The sequence below is a fragment of the Hypanus sabinus genome, chromosome 6 (assembly GCF_030144855.1).
Source record: "Hypanus sabinus isolate sHypSab1 chromosome 6, sHypSab1.hap1, whole genome shotgun sequence".
Lineage (NCBI taxonomy): Eukaryota > Metazoa > Chordata > Chondrichthyes > Myliobatiformes > Dasyatidae > Hypanus > Hypanus sabinus.
In genome coordinates, this window is record NC_082711.1 from 165,521,001 (window position 1) to 165,546,590 (window position 25,590).

General features: G+C 39.1%; 1 protein-coding gene across 8 annotated transcripts in view; it reads right to left on the reverse strand.

Annotated features, from left to right (window-relative positions):
- The window catches only part of synrg (synergin, gamma), a 117,333-nt gene that overhangs the window by 86,884 nt on the left and 4,859 nt on the right, over positions 1-25,590 (reverse strand). For 6 of the 8 annotated variants that reach the window (XM_059973380.1, XM_059973372.1, XM_059973379.1 and 3 more), the window contains exons 2-5: positions 21,431-21,471; positions 3,420-3,556; positions 2,368-2,498; positions 1,627-1,732 (exon numbers count right to left, since the gene is read on the reverse strand). In XM_059973380.1, the coding sequence (XP_059829363.1) occupies positions 1,627-1,732; positions 2,368-2,498; positions 3,420-3,556; positions 21,431-21,471 (415 nt within the window). Of the gene's footprint in view, positions 1-1,626; positions 1,733-2,367; positions 2,499-3,419; positions 3,557-21,430; positions 21,472-21,840; positions 21,882-25,590 lie in introns of all 8 variants that reach the window. The other 2 variants (XM_059973375.1, XM_059973376.1) reach the window with 2 other exon arrangements.

A 25,590-nucleotide genomic window follows, 5' to 3' on the forward strand; every position in this document is an offset into this window, starting at 1 on the left:
GAACTTCTTTAGCCAAAGAATGGTGAATCTGTGGAATTCTTTGCCACAGGCAGCTATGGATGACAAGTCTTTATTTATATTTATGGCAGAGGCTGTTAGATTCTTGATTAGTCAGGGCATGAAGGGATACAGGGAGAAGGCAGGAGACTGGAGCTGAGGGGAAAACTGGATCAGCCATGATGAAATGGTGGAGCAGATCCGATGGGCCAAATGGTCTAATTCTGCTCCTATACCTTACGGTCTAATAATGTCCAATTGAAATGCAGGAAATCTATGGGGAATTGTTTCTATAATGAACTGCCAGTGCTAAATGTACATTGCTGACTGCAGAATTCTGGCCAGTGTTTTAAGACGTTCAGTACCTTTCCCCCAATTTCTCACACCTTTCCCCTTATTATGATCCATGATTAATTGATGAGGAACCTTTGATAAAGAATGGAGAGACTTTTTGAACTTGATTGGTATTAAAGGTGGACTCAGTCACTGTATCCTACATTCATTTAAATTTTCAACAAATCTTGGGGACCTCGATGAATTTTATACTGTCAATATACCATCACCCATGTATAAATCTGTTAAATCAAAAGTAGCCATGTATGGAAGACAGCATCACTTGAGCCTAACTACCCAATCAAGCTATCTTCTGTTAAGTTAACCTCTTCAGTTTTTGAAGATCTCAACTAATTTGGTTTCTTTGTTCATTTTCCTATCCTCAAAGCCTTTGAGGGAAGGCTGACCCATCACTGATAGGGAAGGCATATTTAGAACACTGGGCTCAATCATGCTGGACACTCATTCCAGAGAATCACATTTCAATATATCTAGCATGCCCGGGCTCAATCAGGAGGACTTGTCTCTCTGGCCCTCCACTTCTAGAACCTAACAGCATGGTTCACATAGCATCTGGGTAGAGTGCAGTTGTACATCTCCCTAAATACCTCTAACAACCTTTCACAGAAGGCAAACTGAGGCTGGATTTTTTTTAGCAAAGAAGTTCAGAAACACTTTAAAAACTATAATTAAAATTAAAGTAAACACCTTATAAAGTTAAAGTTATAAGACTTTTTTAAAAACTCAAGCAAACTAAAAATATGAATCATTTGGAATTTATTAAAAACATTAATAAGCCAGATAATTTACATTTCCAATGCCTCGTAAATCCCCAGTTGGTGGTTTGCATGAGGATTCCCCAAATCCGTAATTAAAATTCAGACTTCCACATTTCGCGATGTATTTACGCAAACTCACAACATAGCCCTGAACCGTAGCAGCATAATTTAACCCATTAAATGCAGATTAAGGGTTACACAAGCAGTTTCAATAATATCGATACAGTTTTGATAATTGTCATTTAAAGTAAAATTGGATAGGTATATGGACAGGAAAGGAATGGAGGGTTATGGGCTGAGTGCGGGTCAGTGGGACTAGGTGAGAGTAAGCGTTCAGCACGGACTACAAAGGCCGAGATAGCCTGTTTCCGTGCTGCAATTATATGGTTATAATAACAAATAGATTTGAGTCTCACCAAAGGAATTATCTGTTCTGAAACTTCTGGAAACTTTCTTCGCCAATAAATAAAATAACCAAATAAAACAAAAACACATTAATGAAACTGCTAAGTAATACCTTAGGCTTTACACTGCTCAGAAGACGAAGCTTCTGCTTTTGCTCTTCAAATTGTCGCCGCTTCCGTTCCTCTTCCATCATCTTTTGCTGTTGTTCAAACCGCTTTCTAGAGAAGCAGAAGTGATCAAGGACTAAATAATAGTGAAGTTACTGTTAAATTCACATTCCATTCTTGTACTAACACAGTAACCAATTAACCCATTACCCATTCTCCACTAAATGACAATGTTTTCAAAAGTTAACTAATTAAATGACATTAATTGGCCTGCTTTGAGTTGAGTTACTTATAATAAAGCCATTGATTTTTAATGCAAATGTTTCCAGTAATGGTTAAGAATTCAATCACTCTGCATGGAGCTTACACTAGGAGAATATGAACTTGTGTCCACTTATTAATAAATTAAATGCTCCTTTTATTGTCAGTACGAGTAATATGTAACAATCCACTGGAAGAGGGATAGTATATAAGGGGAGGATCATGAGGAATATAGTCTACAGAAAAACTATGTATTTAACAAATGATGACTTGACTTACTTCTACAGTTTATACTTATTGGGTTCAGAAACACTCAAAAACATTTGCCAGCTTATGAACTGTTAATCACTTATCCAAATCTGCAGCCCTACAAAAATCATTTCCACTACATAATGACCTAAACAATAGCTTCCTTTTGCCTAGTATTTCTAAAGTAATAAGATGAGCTGTACAATTACTACAAATCATTCCAAAAAGAATCTTACTGTTGTTCTTCAGCAAACTGTTTTTGCATATCTGGCGTGTACTGTGGCGGAGAGGGGCGCATTGCCATGTAATGATGCTGTGGCATATATGGCATTCCAGCTGGTGGCATTGGACCCATTGCCATTCCACCCTGATGGATGTAAAGATTATAAATAATTAAAACAGTACCTCTAATTGAACATCATAGAAATGAATAAAGTTATTCAATCAAACTTGCTTGCCTTTCTGGTTAGCTCCATTTCCAGAACCTACTCATCTACCTTGGACCATTTAAGTCATGTTAAGTACAGCTTTATAATAAAAACTGTCTGATGAAAATATCACCATGGTAGCCCAATACACACTTGAATGAATTGTTAATAATTAAGCCAACATTGTACAGCATATGGGAAAGCAATTGATGGCCAAGTGTACCCTTTAAATAAACATTCAATTTGCACAGTGCCCATCAAGAACAGTATTCATTTTGATAAAGCTTTTGAGTAACATGCAACAATAAATATTCTGTCTCAGGACTAGGTTTAAACAGTATCTCGCACAGCATGGGGTGGAATTGTGATGTCAACGAACCCATGGCTATAAATTGTTATTGCGGCCTGATTCGTGAAAGGGGTTGGGGGAGAGAAATAGGGTATTTGGAAAAATAAGTTCGGGGTAAAAAGCAGTTAATTGCACAACTTCTCATTTTCTGCATAATGTACAGCTAGGTGTGCAAACAGTTACTTCTAGATAGCCACCTGAGTTGCATAATTACTGTTTGAGACCCAATTAGACTTCCCATATTTCACTGGCTGAAATAAAAATACGATTTAGGCACAATATATTTCTGCTCATATTTCTTGCTGTTGGTAATATCATCCACATCTTGCAGGAGATGAGGAACCTGATCTATTAAAGAAACTATGCTTAAAGGTACTATGCTAAACTAAAGGTACTATGCTTAAACATTCAGAAGCCATTAATATAGTGAAGATACTCTATTCTAAATATCATACTGATGTTCTATTTTAAATATTGTAAAATTATAGTCAAATTTTCATTACTAAATTACCTGCATTGGCATTGATCCAGGAGGCATCTGTGAACCAAAATTCATTCCCATCATGCCTTGCATGTTGGGCTGCATCAAAGGTACCATGGGGAACCCTTGCTGCTGCTGCTGCTGTTGTTGCTGCATTGGTGTCATACCTACACAGAAAAATGTGAAATGGAAAGCTTCACTTCAGCTTTGAGTGATTCTTTAAAAATGAGGAATACACAGTATTCGAACAATTTCATTAGAATTAAAAATATAAAACATAAGAAACAATAACAGAAGTTGGCCCACTGGAACTCTGAGCCTGCCCTATGGTGCAGTAATATCACGATTGATCCAGTTTTGGCATCAAACACCATTTTCTTGATACTAGCCAATTCACTTGTAATTCAAGTGTCAAGCTCTACCCTCAATATATTCAATAACTTTGCCCCCCTAAGGTCACTGGGATAGAAAGTTCCAAGATCTATTACCCTCTGAGAGAAGAAATTCCTGCACTACATTTTAGTTGGTCAACCTCTTATTCTGAGACAATGCCCCATAGTCTTGTGCTTATTGATTCTCAGTGCCTGTTATTGCCATCTGTAAACTCAGGTTGCTTAGTCTGCAACAAATCAATGATCTGTACAGTAAGTGCTTATGCATTATATGGTGAAACCTGTATATATGAAATATCTGTAACTACAACAGATGTCATATTTTCTTTTGCATGTGTTTTTATTTTCAAATGGTCAGTAAATCGTGTGAGCAAAATATTCCTGGACTAGTTTCATCTCTTGGAGGAGTAGCACCTCTGGTTAGCCTCCAACCTGATGGTGTGAACATAGATTTCTCTAACCTCCAGTAGACCCTACACTCTCCCCCTTCTGGTTCACTGCCTTACCCTTTATTTTCTCACTACCTGCCCATGATGTCCTCTGGTGTCCCTCCTACTTCACTTTCTCCCATGGTCCACTGTCCTCTCCTATCAGATTCCTTTTTTTTTCAGCTCTTTACCTCTTCCACCTATCACCTCCCAGCTTCCTAATTCACTATACTACCCTCACGCAGCCCCCCACCTTCCCTCTCACCTGGTCTCACCTATCACTTCCCTTCCCTCCCCTCACCTTCTTCGCTTTGCTTCTAGTCCTGATGAAGAGTCTCATACCAAAATGTCAACAGTTCATTCCTCTCCATAAATGCTGCCTGACCTGCTGAGTTCCACCAGCACTTTTTATGTTGCTCTGGGTTTCCAGCATCTGCAGAATCACTTGTGTTGTGTTTATCTCTGATGATGCTTTTTTTTCCAGCCTTACTTAAGTTCCTACTCAATTAGAGTTCTAGAGTAATAAAACATTGAAATAGGCCCTTCAGCCCACTCGTACATGCTGACCAAGGTGCTCAGCTAAGTTAGTCCCCTCTGTCCACATTTGGCCCATATTGCACTAAACCATTCCGATCCATGTAGCTGTCCAAGTGGCTTTTAAATGCTGCTTTTATAGCTATCTCAACCAGTTCCTCTGGCAGCTCATTCCAATTCTAGAACTCAGCCAGCAGGATGGGAATTTCAGTGCATTTTCTGTTATTGTCATTCCTGGATCCTTTTCCATTGAGGGAGGCACCTATCACACTGTCAGAAAAAAGAGCCCCTGTTGATTGCTGTGTCCTGAAAATTTCAGTCAAAATGGGATTTAATGTTCTACAGAGACTATAAGACATAGGAGCAGAATTAGTCTATTTGGCCAATCAATTCTGCTCTACCATTTAATTATGGCTTATCCTTTATTCCCCTCCTCAGCCACAATCCCTGGCCTTCTCTCCATAACCTTTGATGCTGTGTCTAATCAAGAACCTATCAATCTCTGTCTTAAACACACCCAACAACTTGGCCTCCACAGCAGCCTGTGGTAACAAAATTCACAAATTCACCGCCCATTGGCTAAAGAAGTTTCTCCGAATCTGTTTTTACATGGACGCCCCTCTATCCCCTCTATCTAGACTCCCCAACCATGGGAAACATCCTTTCCATATCTACTCTGTCTAGGCCTTTCAACATTCGAAAGGTTTCAATAAGATCTCCCCTCATCCTTCTAAATTCCAGTGTGTACAGACCCAGAACCATCAAACGTTCCTTGTATGATAATTGTTTCATTCCTGGAATCATCTTTGTGAGCCTCCTCTGAACTGTCTCCAATGGCAACACATCTTTTCTTAGATAAGGACCCCAAAACTGTTCACAATACTCAAGGTGAGGCCTCAACAGTGCCTATAAAGCCTCAGCATCACATTCCTGCTCTTGTATTCTCGACCTCTCAAAATGAATGCTAAAATTACATTTGCCTTTCTCACCACTGACTCAACCTGCAAGTTAACCTTTAGGGTGTTCTGCACAAGGCCTTTGCCTCTTAGATTTTTGGATTTTCTCCCCATTTAGAAAATAGTCTGCACATTTACTTCTAATACCAAAGTGCATGACCAAGCATTTTCCAAAACTGTATTTCATTTGCCACTTTCTTGCCCATTCTCTTAATCTGTCTAATTCCTTCTGCAGCTTTCCCGTTTCCTCAACACTACCTGCCCCTCCACCAATCTTCGTATCATCTGCAAATCTGGCAACAAAGCCTGCTACTCCATCACCTAAGTCATTGATATACAGCATAAAAAGGAGCAATCCCAACACTGACCCCTGTGGAAGACACTGTCAGCCAACCAGAAAAGAATCCTTTTATTGCCACTCACTACCAATCAGCCAATGCTCTAATCATGCCAGTAACTTTCCTACAATACCATGAGCTCTTAACTTGGTAAGCAGCCCCAAATGTGGCACCTTGTCAAAGGCCTTCTGAAAATCCAAATACACAACATCTACTGCATCCTTTTTATCTATCCTACATGTAATCTCCTCAAAGAATTCCAACAGGTTCATCAGGCAAGATTTTCCTTTAAGGAAACCATGCTGACTTTATTCTATCTTGTCCTGTGTCACCAAGTACTCCATCACCTAATCCTTAACAACTGACTCCAACATCTTCCCAACCACGGAGGTCAAGCTAACTGGTAAATAATTTCCATTCTGCTGCCTTCCACCCTTCTTAAACAGTGGAGTAACATTTGCAATTTTCAGAGCATTTGCAAATTACAGAGCAATGTTTGAGGTCTCCCTGCACAACTCAATCATATTTTAAGGGGCTGTGAATGGAATTGTTCTGAGCTAGGGAGGGAAAAATATAATCTAGCTTGGGATAGATCTTGAACTTTGTAGAATGGGGGGGGGGGGGGCTTCTTCTCATCTTCCATCAAGCCTGAGATTTTAAAAAACTCAACCACAGGATGGATGTGTTTAATTCTAAAGACAGGTCTATTGCTCTAGATGCTAAGTATAAAACGCACTATTGCACAAAGCAAGCTTCCTTCACCAGCTACCACCTTGCCCTGACCTGTGTATTGCTCAATTTAAATGGTAGTTTGCAATTTGTCAATATCCATCGTGTCAATGGGTAGATTGTATCTACAGCAGTTTTTGTTATTTTGCATAATCTATAAATGACTGGTTTTTTGGTGTATCGAAGTAATAAGATCAATTGAATCAGTTTCTCACCCCATCACAAACACCAGTTTCCCAACTAAACATAAATTAACTCACTGCAAGTGGAACAAATGATAACAGTTGACTGGAAATAGACTGAAACATGTGATATCTCATACTTAAATCTACCAGTTAACAAATTTTAAATAAGCTTCACAAATATCATGTAAACACCACCAAAAAATAAACATAACATTTACAATTACACATACACGTCCATTTATACGGTGATATGTAATCACTTTCTCTATAAGATCAATAAAATAAACCAATTTGATTAAATGGCAACACAACAGCAGAGCAGCTGAATCATATGGTAAGAATAATAATGTGTGGTTATATTTGTACTGAGCTATGTAAGTGCAGGATGATACAACAGCAGTAGCATTTGTCATCTTAAACAAAGAAAAGGATATTAGAATTGATACCAACGTGCCTGATTTAAATTATTTCTAAATCCAGCCATTATCTTGGAACTGCAGATATGAATAAAACCACCTCAAAGTGACAGCAAACACGAGGAAATCTGCAGATGCTGGAAGTTCAAACAACAACACACACAAAATGCTGGTGGAACACAGCAGGCCAGGCAGCATCTGTAGGGAGAAGCGCTGTCGACATTTCGGGCTGAGACCTTTCGTCAGGACTAACCAAAAGGAAAGATAGTAAGAGATTTGAAAGTAGTGGGGGGAGGGGGAAATGCGAAATGATAGGAGAAGACCAGAAGGGGTGGGATGAAGCTAAGAGCTGGAAAGGTGATTGGCAAAAGTGATACAGAGCTAGAGAAGGGAAAGGATCATGGGACAGGAGGCCTCAGGAGAAAGAAAGTGGGGGGGGGGGGGGGAAGCACCAGAGGGAGATGGAGAACAGGCAAACAACTAACTATGCCAGGGATGGGGTAAGAAGGGGAGGAGGGGCATTAACGGAAGTTAGAGAAGTCAATGTTCATGCCATCAGGTTGGAGGCTACCCAGCCAGTATATAAGGTGTTGTCCCTCTAACCTGAGTTTGGATTCATTTTGACAATACAGGAGGCCATGGATTAACTGTAACCCAACCCTAACCCTCAGAATTACATGCCTCTCATTATCTTGGTCCCTGGGAAAAACACAAGCAGTGTCTGAGCTGGACACTGTTGGGCCACATCGGGGAGGATGTCTAGTGATTAAAGGCCCAAAACACCTGACGATCCGAGGATGCATTACTGACGATGTTTCCCAGCACACACCCGGTTCGTTGAACCAAGTGGTGTCAGACCACGATAATGAAAGGCATTGGCCAGATTAACCTGGCTTCACCATATAAGCCTATCCGCCATAGCACCTCATACATCCCCACTCAAAACTCTGCAGCCCTACCTCTTCCAGCCACACATACATCCACCAGCCCAACACTTAAACTTAATCCTAAAGTCCAAAAGAGCACACACCCCCACAAACCCTAGGCATGTCCCAATTAACCCTGTCTTCAGCCCCACAAACCCTAAGCACACCCCGATTAACTCTTGCTAAACCCCCACAAACCCAATGTCCCATGTCAGGAGGGGCAAGATTCAACAAAGGCAAGTGTTGCACCTGGTCAATGAAGGCGTGGGCCAGATCAAAGTGGCAGGGTTGCATGAAACTGAATCTCAAGTGACAAGATCAAAAAGCACAAGAGGGCTGATTCGCCCATTGCCCGCATAATCTCAACCTAACCTTACAGTGACACGCTCTTCATTCTCCCAGCCCACGAAATGCCAATAAGAAAGCCCAGATACCCACAAGGCGGGAGAGAACCAGCAAATTAAACCCAAGAGGGGTCACAGAAAACAAGTCGGTACTAAACTCAGGTGCAGTTCTGCTGAATGCCCAGTAAACACTGTCAATTTAACCCATGCAATCCCAGGCACAGAGATGTCAGGTAATGATGTTTAAAAATATCATTACCCTCAGAATTACATGTCTCTCATTATCTTGCTCCATGGGAAAAACACAAGCAGTGTCTGAGCAGGACACTGCTGGGCCACCTCGGGGAGAATATCTAGTGATTAAAGGCCCGAAACACCTGACGATCCGAGGATGCATTACTGACGATGTGTCCCAGTGCACACCCGGTTCGTTGAACCAAGTGGTGTCAGACCACGATAATGAAAGGCATGGGCTAGATTAACCTGGCCTCACCATATGAGTCTATCCACCATAGCACCTCATACATCACCACTCAAAATTCTGCAGCCTAACCTCTCCCAGCCAAACATATACATCCACCAACCCAACACTCAAACCTAATCCTAAAGTCCAGAAGGGGTACACCCCCCTACAAACCCTAGGCACTCCCCGATTAACCCTGGCTTCAGCCCCACAAACCCAAAGCACACCCTGATTAACCCTTGCTAAACCCCCACAAACCCAATGTCCTATGTCAGGAGGGGCAAGATTCAACAAAGGCAAGTGTTGCACCTGGTCAATGAAGGCGTGGGCCAGATCAAAGTGGCAGGGTTGCATGAAACTGAATCTCAAGTGACGAGATCAAAAAGCACAAGAGGGCTGATTTGCCCACTGCCCGCATAATCTCAACCTAATCCTAACCCTAACCATGTCTATCCATGGCCTCCTCTATTGTCAAAATGAATCCAAACTCAGGTTGGAGGAACAACACCTTATATACCGGCTGGGTATCCTCCAACCTGATGGCATAAACATTGACTTCTCTAACATCCGTTGATGCCCCTCCTCCCCTTCTTACCCCATCCCTGACGCAGTTAGTTGTTTGCCTGTTCTCCATCTCCCTCTGGTGTTCCCCCCCCCCCTTTCTTTCTCCCGAGGCCTCCCGTCCCATGATCCTTTCCCTTCTCCAGATCTGTATCACTTTTGCCAATCACCTTTCCAGCTCTTAGCTTCATCCCACCCCCTCCAGTCTTCTCCTATCATTTCGCATTTCCCCCTCCCCCCACTACTTTCAAATCTCTTACTATCTTTCCTTTTGGTTAGTCCTGACGAAGGGTCTCGGCCTAAAACATCGACAGTGCTTCTCCCTATAGTTGCTACCTAGCCTGCTGTGTTCTACCAGCATGTTGTGTGTGTCAAAGTGACAGGTGCCTTTGCTGACTTAAAACCTATATTTGTCATCTCACTTATATTTGGAGGCTTCAAGGTGACTAACTGGAAGAAGTATCACAGGATGATATGGCACCTCTGAAAAATCATATTATAATAGCCTCTTAGACAAGAGGACAAATTCTGATATATTAAAAAAAGCAAGGCTAAAGAAAAATTTTATTTCCTGCAACTTCAAATGATTTATACAACTAAAGTATGCTTGGCTGATGTTGAATTTTATTAATTGTTTCAAAGCTATCAAGCTCCAGCTTTTGACTGCATTTGCCAGAAAGAGTTCTGAAGTAGGCCAATGCCCTGCACATGACTTAGACAGGCACTAGCTTAACAGTAGCGACTAGCTTAACATTAAACAGCGCCAGTGACCTGGGTTCAATTATCGCTACTGCCTATAAGGAGTTTGCAAGTTCTTCCCATAACCATGTGAGTTTCCTCCAGGTGTTCCAGTTTACTCCCACATTCCGAAGACATACAGGTTAGTAAGCTAATTGGTCGTATAAGGGTAATCGGGCAGTGCAGACCCACTGGGCCTGAAGGACCTGTTGCTATGCTGTATGTCTAAATAAATATGTGTGTTGCTGACACTGGAAGTCATCCCAATTTACTGAATGTATGAAGTCAAATCTCTTTCAGTTTAGATACTGCGAAATAACATTGCATAGCTGGTTGAAAATAATACAATATTATAACACAAATTAAATCTTACAGAATGACATCTGGTTCTGTTGTGTTTACCCTTCGGTTATTTTCACAAACAAAAGGGCGTTGGCACAATGCTATTACAGCCCGGGGCACTCTGGAGTTCCGAGTTCAATTCCGGCATCATTCTGTAAAGAGTCTCTGTACGTCCTCCCTGTGGAATGCGCGGGTTTTCCTCGGGTGCTCCGGTTTCCTCCCACAGTCCAGAGATGTACCAGGTAAGTTAACTGGTCATTGTAAATTGTCCTGTGATTACATTAGGGTTAATCAGGTTTGTTGGGGGTTGCTGGGGTGGCATGACTCACTACTCCGTGCTGTTCTGCTAAAATAAATAGTTCCTCAGATGTGGAATGCTCTCCAAGTTTTCCAGAGTCTCTGTTGTTAGTCTTTATAATCAAAGATGGGGAGTGATGTGGTGTTGTACAAAGCAGGCAGGTCAGTAACACCATAAGACATCAATGCAGAATTAGGCCATTGGGCCCATTCAGTCTGCTCTGTCAAAATTCAGTAATGGGGTTTTCGTTAGCTTCTTTATTAGGAGCTCCTCTTCCATTTTCGCTCTCCAGAATAGGTAGATGAGCTCTCAACCCTACTGTCAAACATACTTTAAAAATTTGGTTTCAATTTCGTAGATTTTTTGAATTAAATGATTTTCTACTTTCTAGTAATATTTATTCTAATTTCTTTTTTAAACCATCAACTTTGGATAAGGCTTTTTTAACATGGAAAATTAAGGGAATAAAAACTTTTTTAGATTTGTTTTTACAAGACTGTTTAATGTCCTTTTCACAGTTAATGGATAAATATGATATCCCCAATACACATTTTTTCAGATATTTACAGGTTAGGAATTTTTTACGTGATTTTTTTACCGAATTACCCCTAGGCCTGCTCTTTAAATTTGGCTTATGCTATTTTTCAGTTGAAACCTTTTCAAAAACGATTAATAGCTATCATTTATAAACAGTTAATGAATGCTCGCATGTCGCCTAATGATAGGGTTCAACGTACCTGGGAAGTAGAACTTCAACATTCACTTTCAGATAATCAATGAAGTAAAATTTATTACTTGGTCAATAATTCATCTATCTGCGCACGCCATAACTTAATTCAGTTTAAGATAGTACACAGGGCCCATATGTCTAAAGATAAATTGGTGCATATTTTTCCTAATATAAGCCCTATTTGTGACAGATGTAACGCAGAAGTGGCTACTCTAACTCATATGTTTTGGTCATGTGTAAGTTTAAATAATTTTTGGAGGGATGTGTTTGGAATATTATCTAAAGTTATAGATGTGGATGTTCAACCTAATCCACTTACAGCAATTTTTGGGATTATTCCAGAGGAAGCAAGCAAAATGTCTGCTTCTGCCCAACATGTGATAGCTTTTTCAACTTTACTGGCTAGGAGAGCTATATTGCTACACTGGAAAGAATCTAACCCACCTACTGTTTTTTATTGGCTCTCCTCCATTATGTCATGCCTAAGATTGGAGAAAATTAGAAGCCGGACATTTGATACATCCTTTAATTTTGAACAAGTCTGGCGACCCTTTATTTAATATTTTCACATGATTTAATTCTATTTATTTATTTATTTATTTATTTATATTTCTTCATTCTCTTTGGGGAAAATCCTTATCCATGAAGGTTCGAAGATGACTGGAAGGATGTTTCTTCTCTTTTTTTAAAATTTTATCCTCAATTGGACTGACCAATCTTTCTTTTTCTTTCTTTTTTTTTCCTTTCTCTTTTTTTTGTTTCAGGTTAGTTAGTGGGGTTTTTTTCTTTATCAATATAATTTCCAAATTTTTTAAATGATTGCTATGAGGAGTTGTAGTTATTTTTTGACCATTGTATATATAACAGCATAATATTTTACCTATTTAATTTTGACATTATATACTTTCTGTTTTTATTATTGCTGTTTATATGCCTTTTATATTATCTGTTTGCTAAACTCCTCCTCTGATTTGTATATTCTTTATTTGAAAATCAATAAAAAGATTGAAAAATGAAATGAGTCTGCTCTGCCATTCCGTCATGACTAATTTATTATCCTATTCAATCCCAATCTCCAGCTTCTCCTCATAACCTTTGAACCCCGACTAATCAGGAACCTATCAACCTCCACTTTAAATATGCTCAATGATTTTGCCTCCATAACAGTCTGTGACAATCAATTCCACAGATTCTCTTAGCTCTAGTTAAAGAAGTTCATCCTCATCTTTGTTATTAATGGATGCCTTTCTATTCTGAGGCGGTGCCCTCTGGTCCTAGACTCACCCACTATAGGAAACATCCTTTCCATATCCATTCTATCTAGAACTTTCAATATTCGAAAGGTTTCAATGAGATCCCCTCTCATTCTTCTAAACTCCAGTGAGTACAGGCCAAGAACCATCAAATGCTCCTCATACATTAACCCTTTCATTTGTGGAATCATTCTTATGAATCTCCTCTGGACTCTCTCCATGCCAGCTACATCTTTTCTTCGATAAGGAGTCCAAAACTGCTCACAATAGTCCAAGTGCTGTCTGACCAGTGCCTTATAAAGCCTCAGTATTACATTCTCGCTCTTATATTCTAGTCCCCTTGAAATGAACGCTAACATTGCTTTTGCCTGCCTTACCACCTGACTCAACCTGCAAGTTAACCTTTAGGGAATCCAGTACAGAGACTCCCAAATCCCTTTGCACCTCTGAGTTTTGAATTTTCTCCTTATTTAGATTCCATCTACCGAAGTGTAAGACCATACACTTCCTGACACTGTATTCCATCTCCCACTTCTTTGCCCAGTCTCTCAGTTTGTATAAGACCTTCTACATACTCCCTACATTCTCAACACCACCTGCCCCTCCACTTATCTTCCCATCATCCTCAAACTTAGCCACAAAGCCATCAATTTCATCATCCAAATCAATGACATATATTATGAAAAGAAGCTGCCTTAATACTGACCCATCACTAACAGCCAACCAGAAAAGACCTCCTCTATTCCCAATCTTTGCCTTCTGCCAGTCAGCCAATCTTCTATCCCTGCTAGTATCCTTCCTGTAATACCATGGGCTTTTATCTTGTTAAGCAGCCTCCCGTCATAGTAAGCAACATTCAATGACTCACCTTTGTTCATACAGCATGTTATTTCCTTAAAAAATTCTAACAGATCTGTCAGGCAAGACTCCCCCTGAGACTTCCATGCTGAATTTGGCATATTTTATACCCTGAAACCTCACCCTTAATAATAGATCCCAGCATCTATTTGAAATTTGCTAGTCCTCTGCAACTTTCTCAGAATCTAGTGATTTTTGAAAGATCATTACTAATGCATCCACAATCTCTCTGGCAACCTCTTTCGGAACTCTGGAGTGTAATCCTTCTGGTCCAGGTGACTTAACAACTTTCAAACTTTCAGCTTTCACCTTCTTCTTAGCAAAAGCAACAACACTCACTTCTGCCTTGACACTCTCGAATTTCTGGCATTCTGCTAAGTGTCCTCCACAGTGAAGACTGACACAAAATACTTATTGCTTGTCCAACATTTCTTTGCTCTTCATTACTAACTCTCCAGTGGCATTTTCCAGCAGTTCAATATCCACTCTCACATTTTTTATATATATCTGAAGAAAACTTTTGGTCTTCTCATATTTTATTGGCTAGCTTTTCTTCACATTTCATCTTTTCTTTCCTTATAACTTTTTTTATTTACCTTCTGTTGGTTTTTTAAAGCTTCACAATTGTCTAACTTCACTATTTTTTCCTATATTATATGCCCTCTCTTTTGGTTTTATGCTGTCTTTGACTTCCCTTGTCAGCCATGGTTGCCTCAACCTCCCTTTAAAATACTTCTTCATCTCTGGGATGGTCCAGAAATCTGAAACACTGCACCCTGCACCAATTTCTCTGCCACGCATTCATCTGCCAAATCATACTATTCTTACACTCACTGGCACGTCATACAGGCAGTAATCCAGAGATTTCTACCTTGAAGATCCTGCTTTTCAGTTTTCTAATTAACTCCCTATATTCCCTCTTCAATTTTTCCTCCCATTTCCTAACTATGTCATTGGTACTAGGATGTACCACGACTTCTGGCTGCTCACCCTCCCCTTTACAATGCTGTGGACCTGATCCGAGACATCCCTGACCACTGGCATCTGGGAGACAAAAAAACCTCCAGATCTTTTTCAAGTCCATAAAATCTCCTGTCTGCTCCTCTAATTATGGATTCGCTTATCATTACTACAGTCCTCTTCTTCCACTCCCCACCCCCCCCCCCCCCCCACCGCCTTCTGAGCTGCAGAGCCAGAGACCCCGTTGCAGCATCTTCTAAGTGATAGGTCGCTCTCTCCCAACAGTATTCAAAGCAGTACACTTACTATTGAGGGTTCACCATAGGGGTACTCTGTAATGGGTGTCTGACCCCTTTCCCTCTTCTGACAGTCACTCAGATAACTGTCTTCTGCAACTTAGGGGTGACTACCTCTCTGTAGCTCCTATCCATTACCTCCTCATTCTCCTCTTATGAGCTGTCGATCTTTGAGCTGCAGCTCCAGTTCCTTAATATGGTTCCCTAAAAAGCTGCAGCTTGATGTACTTTATGCAGATGTAGTTATCAGGGAGTCTGAAGGTCTTCCATAATTCCCACGTCTCACACAAAGAACATACCACTAAATCTGGACCCATTTTCAATGCACTACTAGCTATGTACTAATAGACAAAGAGAGAGGGGAAAAGGTCTTACTGGAAACTTAACCTCTGCTTGAGCTTGTCCAAGACTGTTCTTGCTGAAGCCTGATGGGCCAAAGCCTCCCACTCTAATGACTGCTCTGTTTATGCGTTCCTTCCTTATAAGTCTTCGAAGTTCAGAGTTAATTTTATTATTAAAGTACATATATGTCATCCCTGAGATTCATTTTCTCGTGGGCACACTCAATGAATCCATAGTGGAATAATAACCATAACAGAATCAATGAAAGACCTTAGCAAATTGGGAGTTCAACCAGAGTGTAATAGACAACAAACAGTGCAAATACAAAAGAAAGAAATAACAATAATAATAATAATAATAATAATAATAATAATAAATAAACAATAAATACTGAGAACAAGAGATGAAGAGTCTTTGAAAGTGAGTCCTTAGATTGTGGGAACATTTCAGTGATGGGACAAGTGAAGTTGAGTCAAGTTATCCCTTTTGTCTCAGGAGCCCAATGGCTGAGAGGTAATAACTGTTCCTGAACCTGGTGGTGTGAGTCCTGAAGCAACTGTGCCTTTTGCCTGATAGCAACAGCGAGAAGAGATACTCTTAGTCCTGGTTGGTGGCAGTCCCTGACGATGGATGTTGCTGTTCTGTGACAACGCTTTGTGTAGATGTGCTCAATGATGGCAAGGGCTTTACTTGTGATGGACCGGGCTGTATTCACTACTTTTTGTAAGATTTTCTGTTCAAGAGCATTGGTGTTTCCATACCAGGCCATGATACAGCCAGTCAACAGACTCTCCACCATACATATAAAGAAGTTTGTCAAAGTTCTAGTTGTCATGTCGAATCTTCATAAACTCCTAAGGAAGTAGAGCTTTCTTTATAATTGCACTTACGTGCTGGGCCCAGGACAGGTCCTCCGACACAATAACACGGAGGAATTTAAAATTGCTGACCTTCTCCACCTCTGATGAGGACTGGCTCATGGACCTGTAGTTTCCTCTTCCTGAGGTCAATAATCAGCTCCTTGGTCTTGCTGACATTGAGCGAGAGGTTGCTGTGGCACCACTCAATCAGATTTTCAATCCCTCTCCTATATGCTGATTCGTCGCCACCTTTGATTCGGCCGACAATAGTGGTGGTGTCAGCAAACTTGAATATGACATTGGAGCTGTGCTTAGCCACACAGTCATAAGTGTAAAGCGAGTAGAGCAGAAGCCAAGCACACAGCCTTGTGGTGCACGGAGATGGTGCACCTGTACTGCTAGAGTTTGTGGAGGAGGTACTGTTATCAATCCAAACTGACTGGGGTCTGCAAGTGAAGAATTTCAGGATCCAATTGCACAAGGAGGTATTGAAGCTTATTGATTAGTTTTGAGGAGATGATGGCATTGAATGCTTTGATGTAGTTAATAAGGAGCATTCTGAAATATGCACCCTTGCTGTCCAGATGTTCCAGGGTTGAGTAAAGAATCAATGAGATGGCATCTGCTGTAGGCAAACTGGAGCGGATCCAAGTCACTTCTCAGACAGGAGTTGATATGTTTCATCACCATCCTCTCCAAACACTTCATTGCTGTGGATGTAAGTGCTTCTGGACGATAGTCAATGACACAGGTTACCACATTCTTCTTAGGCACCAGTATAAATGGTCTGCTTGAAGCAGATGGGTGCCTCACACTCCTGAAGTGAGAGGTAAAGATCTCAATGAATACTCTAGCCAGTTGATCAGCACAGATCTTTAGTACTTGGCCAGGTACTCCCTCTGGGCTGGATGTTTTCAGTGAGTTCACCCCCCTGAAAGCTGCTTGCACATCAGCCTCAGAGATTTAAATCATCCGGGGTTGTGGCATTTGGTGATGGTTCCCCTATCTTGACAGCTCAATTAAAACTCACTCCCAACGAGACTTGTTCTTTTCAAATAGCTCCCACGTTGCAAAGATGTCTCTCTCTCTCTCACACACACTCATTACTTTTAATTGAAGAGGATCCTATTCATCTTGTGCAATAACGAGATATGACAGAAGCCATGTGGAGTACTGCAACATGAAAGACCCAAGAAGACACCGGCAAGGTCTCCTTATGTAAGAAATACACTTGGCTTAAGGCAATGCAGTAAAATTGCTGAATTGAGGGTTTTTTTTCCAAGAACAAACTGAGCAGGGTGGACTTGTGCTCTTTGGAATTTATTACAACAAGCGACCTCAATGAAACATAGAAGATGTTGCAGTGGCTTAACATTGTGGGGATAGCTCCATAAAATGAGGAATTTTTTTATATGCTCAGGCAGTTTCACGATTAGGAGCTCAGCCTTGAAGATTCAGGTCAGGAGAAATTTCTTTTCTTAGAGGGTTGTGAATCATAAGAATTTTGTAATGAGAGCCATGGATGCTGTCATAAGTATCTTTAAAGCTGTGCTAATGTTCTGGATGATAACTGAGTCATACAGAAATGCAGAATCATTACTAACAATCATACAGTCCATGTACTGCATGGCAAAGCAAGAAGTTCAAGGGGTTGTTATGGCTTGTTATGTCAAGAACTATAATACTCAACGCATTAGAGTACAGATCACAAATATGATTAACTAGTTAATAAATAACTATAAAACATTTTCTAAGTGGAAATAAAAAGATTATTCTTTCTGCTTGAATAGCAAAGGCACTTCAACTTCAAACATAAAATTAAAATTAATGCTTTGATGATTCAGCTGCATGTAATTTCAGTTAAGAAACAATGTTCACTGTTGCTGCTGAAAACACCTAAGCATAAAGTTTCAATGGCTTCTGTAGCTTGGATATTCTCTTTTCAGACATATATTGCTGACTAGCACTTTCAATGGGGGAGTAACTGAAGGTGGGATTGGTGATGGGAGTAAGGAAATTTGGTCTCCAGTAAAAGTAAAGAATTCAAAGCGATTAACCAGCTAATCAAAGACCAAAGAATTCTGACAGCAAACCATTAAATAATAAACTCTAAATATTACAAATTATTTTGACATAAAATGTTTAAAAAGATTTTCAAAACACATAAGATTATAACAGATCTAGAAAGGAAATGTTTCAAATGCTTACATACTAGTTTAGTTTTCAGAATTAACCATTCTTGAGAATTAAGACTCCACACATAAAAATAACAAATTTTATGGCTTGAAAGCTAAAAACACTGCTAATTGCAGAAATCCGAAATAAAAACAAATAATGCCAGAAACATAAAGCACGTCAGACAGGATCTGTGAATAGAAGAAAAGGGTTCATGTTTCAAGTCTGATTTTCTTTGACAGAAATGGTAAAAAGAGAAAACAGATTGATTTCCACTTGCCACAGGGAATACCTCTAACAGGATAACCTCCAAGTGAATTAATGCAGATGATAGGAACACATTATGTCCCATTGTCTGCACTATATGTTGCTAATGGTAGGGCTATTGGATGTACCCACAGAACAAGCCATAAAATAGCGCTAATAGCGCTGTTATTAGCAACAGGGAAAATCTGAGCCAATATTACAGACTGTCAGAAATGGCCACTTCTGCTACAGAAAGGAAGGGAAAATGAGTAACCTAAATTTTCAAAATTCTAAATTGACCTGCAATGTGTTCAGGTGGAAGATTAACGCTTGCTCCACAAGCTTACTTTGGGATTTGCTGTTTTTATTATAGCAAGGACAATGTATAAACTGAAGTTTCCATAAATTTACCAAATTATTTTTGAATGACCTTGCAAGGAGTAGAACAAGACACCCTATGGAGTTAATTGTTGAATTTAACTGCTCATAAGTATACTCTATTAGTTGCTGCCAAATTTTGTCTTTTATAATGGTGAATCACGTAGCTTCACCCATGTCCTCATTGAAATTCAAAACCCACAATTTCTTAAATTCCCATGGTATCATCAAAACTGTAGCTAGAACCTGTGTCAATTACAGCTATATACCTAACAACTGTCACACAAACACTGCAGGAAGCGACAATAAGAATGACAGGAATAACTATTTACAGGATCAATCTCTAAACAGCAGAGCCCAGTTGGGCAATCTGGATACCAGTGAATAATGATATGAAAAATGTTTATCTCACAAAAATATGAAATGTGATGACTGATGATATCAAGGGACATGGGGATCAGTTCAAGAAAGTGTCACTGAGGTACAACTTCAGCCACTTTGACTAAATTAGAGGAGAAAAAAGGGCCTAATCTTCTCCTTGCTCCTATATTTTTAAGTTAACTATTTCAGGGGGTTACTGAATAGTAAAGTAGTTAAACTGATACTGTTTGAAATTTTACAGATTAAAATGAAACAGATGGTACATATTTCTATTTCATACTGCCATAAACTCAGATTAGAGACAGAGTAACTAATGCTTAAACCAGATTTTGTAAGTGTAATATTTTCAGCAATTTTTCTGGAAAAATGCATCTTTTATAAATATTATAATTTACAAAAGGCAGAAGTAATTTATTTTCTATAATATATGCAAATCTAAGGTTCTTCAAAATTGCACAATCCAAGTTCTGACAAAGGATCTTCACCCTGAAATGTTCCGTAAAAACTGCCTCGATAGGTGAATGTTTCTAGCATTTCTGGCTTTACTTAAAAAATAGAGTTCTTTACATAATAGCAGAAACAAGTCTCTTTAAAAGGGACTTCATAAGATATATTTAAGTTTTACATGACTAAGTAAATATTTTAAAAATAAGTATTGTACATCAGGACATAAAATATCCTGTGAGAGGTAATGACAAATATAAGATCATTACTCCTGTTAAAAATGATTCAAATAAATATCTGAAAATTGAATACTTATTAAGATATAGAGAATGTACACACAGAAAGGATTTGGAGGATTTAATGACCCTATATAGACATGAGACTCGAAACAGCTTCCTTCTCTGGTTGTGTTACGAAAAACTGCCTTCCCATATGGAAAAATGCAAGTAATCATTAACAATGAGAGATTAATTTTAATCCCATTAACTCTTTAATCACAAAATTAATCTGCTCCTAGTTCATTTGCTGAAGACCGGCATCATGTGTAATTACAACAAAACTAATTCAAAAATGTTCTCTAGTTTCACTCTACTTTAAAGTACAAAGCACAAATAACTACATAAACAGCGAGGAATGTATTGTTACTGCTACATCAGTCAATGAAAAATATATTAACATTTTATCTGTGGTTATATCTTGCATATATTTCACACTCCATGCAGAGGTTCTTTTTAAATACACATTCTAGGGTAAATGTATATTCTGATAAGTTGTTTGTTGAGATTCAAAATTAATTATTAGATTGTGTTGTGCTAACACAGAATACAGGTTTAGACATTAATTTAGAGGAAACTTAACCTACTGTATAGAAATTATGTCCATGGGCAAACATAAGAAAGCTCTGGGGCGGTGGTGGGGGGGGGGAAACTATATCTTAGCATCAATGTGATTCAGATTTCTTGCCAGGAACAGGTGGTGCCAAGTGACAGCAATGGTAGAAAGGAAAAGGAACACAAGGTTTCATTGCTTCGGTCATTTTAAGCGATCGGTACTAGGAAGTGGAGAGGTAGTGGAAAAGAAGGGATCATGAGTGAATAATTTTCAGATGCTGCCAAAAACATCACCAATAGTAACTAATCTCAGTACCATTTCAATTACAACACAAAAGACAACATATATGTGGAGAAGAAGGGCCATCTGGTACACGGCACACTCTTCAGAACATTTAAATGCATTTCTCAATGTTTAAATATTTTATATACCAAATCCAACATATTGAGGAATAATTTATTTAGAGCTCATGGATGCATTTAAAAGAAATACATGCAAAACTAGGGAACTGCAATGAGCGATTAAAAGATTGACGGTAATATAGCAATGTAGCATACGTAATGGGTCACAAATGTAACATAAAGAAATGAAAAGCATCAAGATATGCATGGTAGAATTGCAACATTGCCATACATACCTTGGGGAGGAACTAATCCCCCTGATACTGGGAACATGAAGCTGCAACCAAAGTACAAAAAAAATAAAATTAGCATAACAGATCTATACAAGTTATTGACAGAAGCTAAATTGCTGTGTCCTTAAAACCTACATTAAATTAGAAGAAAAATAATCTTAATCCAAAGGCTGAAATACACTGCAACTATTGATTACTGTCTATAAATACTTTAAAATAGGAAGGAATCAATAAAATCAGAGAGGAACTCTGAGGGAAGGTCTGAGAAGACAAATAAAGACCATTTGTACAAATGGTTAAAACATTTAAATAATTCCATGCTTTTAATGTCACTGTGATAAGATTGCAAAGGCTACTCATTTAAGGGTATTATAGCTGTATTTCCCTTTGAAAATGGAAGCATTTTAAATTACCTTTAATGGCTGCAGAAAATTGAAGAGCACCACTTCAAGAACTGTAGGAGAGATTTGAATGATGGGCACAGGTAAAAAAGGATAAACTTCTACTTTCGGTATATTTGCTATTATTTAGAAATCTGTCCTCGTTGGATGATGTGGAAGCAGAGTCAACCAGGGCTTTGAAAAAGAAGTTGGATAGGAGTAGAGGGAAAATAATTTGCAAATTAAAGGGAAAGAGCAGGGGAGAGGGACTGACCAGATTGCTTAACAAAGACCTGGCATTGATTCACTGGGTCAAATGACTACCTCCTGGGCTACCTGCACGCTCACCTCAACTCCAAAACATTTTCTCAAAACGAATACATTTCAATCCCCACACCCTGTGTATTTCTTCAAAAAGAACACAGACTGGAAATGGAGAATTAAAATTCTTTTAAAATTGCAAGTCACATTGAGATTCCACCTACTACTATTCAATATAGGACTAAACTCAACTTTTTGGCTTTTCAAGCAATTGTGAGATGGAGAGTTCACCAGAAAATATCTTATATTTGCAGCAGCATGTAATTTTTTTTTAAAGAAGTACTAATTTGTAGGATGTGAACAATGCTGGCAATGTCTAATCACCCCTGGACTCAGAAGGAATCCCAGATTTAAGTAAATTTGGGGTCACAAAGACAAGATCAGGCAAGGAAAGTATATTTCCTTCCCTGAAAAGCATTCAGATGGTCACTTTTCACTGATAACTGCGACTGAGACCAGCTTTACTTAAAAAATTGTTTTTTAATGACTTGAATTTGTTTAACAATTATTGTGGCAGGATTTGAATTCATCTCTGGATCAATGACTAAACTGTTAGCCCAGTAACTTAACAACCACACCACTACAATACATTTGTGCAGTACTACGGCCAATTACCAATCTCAAATTCTAGAAATTGTTCTGCTATCACAACAGCAATCAGCGCACTATTGAATTACAAGTTCCAAACTTTGTCTTAATCTCTTGTAAAGGTGCATCAGTGACTCATCAAACTCACCAACTCCACTGAAATTTGTAACAGATCATTGTGAAATCTCTTGTGTACTTAAATCAGTTCCCACATGCTGTAACACAACACCACTACAGAACCATGAGAATGCTGTAAATCTCATTAAACATCTATTACTTAAATTTTGTGAGATTAAAACAATGAGAAAATTAGGTAAAAAGGAGACCAAAATTCAAACTTGATCCACAGGACAAACATGAGTCACAAAAAGGTTTCAATATGATCTTGGGCCTTAAATCTTGCAAATTTAATCTCATAATCACTTATCTAATTATTGTGTCCTTCAAAAACAAACTCTTGACAGAAAATCTTTAGGATCACTAAGTTATGTCAGTACCTTGAAAACAGGACTCTGGGGTTATCAGAGAACCCTACTGATTAAAAACCATGGTTTTAGGCGGAAAATATCAGTGGGAAAAAAAAAGCAAGTTTTTCCACCTGCAATTATATTTACTCCAAGCACATCACTGACATGACTCATAATTACACAATGTGACGCATAAACAAAAGAATTACTAACAAAATTATTAATGCAATGTTAGTCACAACAGTTTACAGAGAACAAATGTGTTCATCTCAGCAGAGAGGAAATATTCTCAATCCCAAATCAGTACCTTTGAGAACTTAACTAATCATTTTGTCCAATACTTCATTGTAGTGCAGAAGTAAGTACTATAATGACTAAAGGTACTGTCTTTTGAATTAACCAAGTTCCTGTCTGTCATTTTGTATAGAAAAGTTCCACATCTTGAACAAACAATTTTTTCATTTAGGATTGTGGTTCCACTTTGCCACAGCTATCAAGGTTATTCTCTTAAAACAATGCTAATGCATGTTGTATTAATAACATAGGTATGAGGTTCTTTGTGACACTGAGCTTCAGTGTAATACACACAATGGTTAATTATTCAGTAAAGATTCCCTCAACATGCTGTCAATAGTCGAGACACAAGTTGTAATGAAGCATTAGATCAGAAAATAGTCAAGCAGGGTTTTCAATGTCTTTAGTTGGTCTGATCAAAATATATACATGTGAGTTTTTTCACACATTGTGGTGTCACCAATTTGAGGCAGCTCAATTTACAGCCCCTAGGACAATCAAGTTCCTCAACAGGCATAGATAACTTCATTCACCTCTCTAGCTTTGTTACGGAATAGTACCAAATGGAAACAGACCTATTGGCCCATCAAATCTGCACCAACTGTCAAGCAACTATTTACATTAATCCCACTTTATTCCTTTACATTCCCATCAACTCCCCCAATCGCAGATTGGGAGCAATTTATAGTGGCCGATAAATCTAATTTTGGGGATGTGGGAGGAAACCAGTGCACCCAAGGGAAACAGAATCAAAGGAAAAATGGGAGGTCAGGATTGAATCTGGGTTATAAAGCAGTAGCACAACTCACAGTGCCCGTGTGCTACCTAGCATTAGCCTTTGACTTATCACATTCTTAAAACTTTGATCTCTTCACCTAACTATGGTCCCAGCATAGTTCTGGTTAGTGATATTCCCCTTTAGTGATGCCAATGCACTGTGAATCAAAATTCATTTCTGGCAGATAAGGGCTTCAAGTCACAGGATATTCATCGAACAGTACTTGCCCAATGCTAATTTGCAAGTGATTCAGGCAATAGCACAGAAATGATCATCGTTGAGATGCTGTTATTAATTTGATACTTAGTTACTTGTACAATTATGCACAACCTCTTTTGTTTTCCTGCCTGGTGTCATTGGCACCTACATATAGCACAATACTCCCCATCTAACTCTGCCTATTTCAGTTGTAAAAATAACATCAGTCATCTTAGTAGATCTAATCACCCTCTTCTCCAACCTTAATCAATATAGACTCACTCTCTCACTCAGTCATGTATTTGTACTATTAAGTTATGCAAAGGCCATCAACTGAAAAGGGCTGAGGGAAATGGCTATAAGATCACATGCCTATCCTCTTTATGAAGATACAATTTTTATATTACAAGGCCGGCAGAAGGTTTGGGAACATTTCATTGGGAAACATTTGTTGGATAAGTTGTATGTGACAGTAGCATATTCTTTATCTGGAATTCAGCAAGTCAGGCAGCATCTGTGGAGGAAATGGATAATTGACAATTCAGGTCAAGACCCTTCATCTGGACTGAAAGACAGAGGGAGATTGCCAGTATAAAGAGGTGAGAGGAAGTAGTGATGCAAGAGCTGGTAAGTGATAAATGGATCTAGGTGAAGAGGGGTGATAAGCAAGCGGAGGGAGGAAGAGACTTCAATTTATGCAAATGATCACAAAACGCCTGAAAATTACCTGAAAATGAATCTCAGGGTTGTATATGGTGACATACAGATTGTACAAAAATCTTAGGTACATGTATAGCTAGGGTACCTAAGACTTTTGCATAGTACCGTATTTATCAACATGGAGCAGAAAGCAAATGTGTAAATTTGGCAGCAGCAAAGAATGTTCAGAATGGTGAGAGTAGAGTGCCACGGGAGGGGTGTGGGACAGGTGGCAGAGAAGGAGTGCCAGGGTCGGGGTGGAGGTGGTGCAGGTACAGGCACACCAGCCCTGAGACACCAGGCAAGATCATTTGATACCAAACAATTGGTTTATTGATTATAACAGAATGTCTCTCTAGAGCTTCCCATCCCTTCCTTCTCCTTTCCCCTTTTCTCAATGATGATTCCCTCCTTCCTGCCCCCTTTCCACTCTCAGTC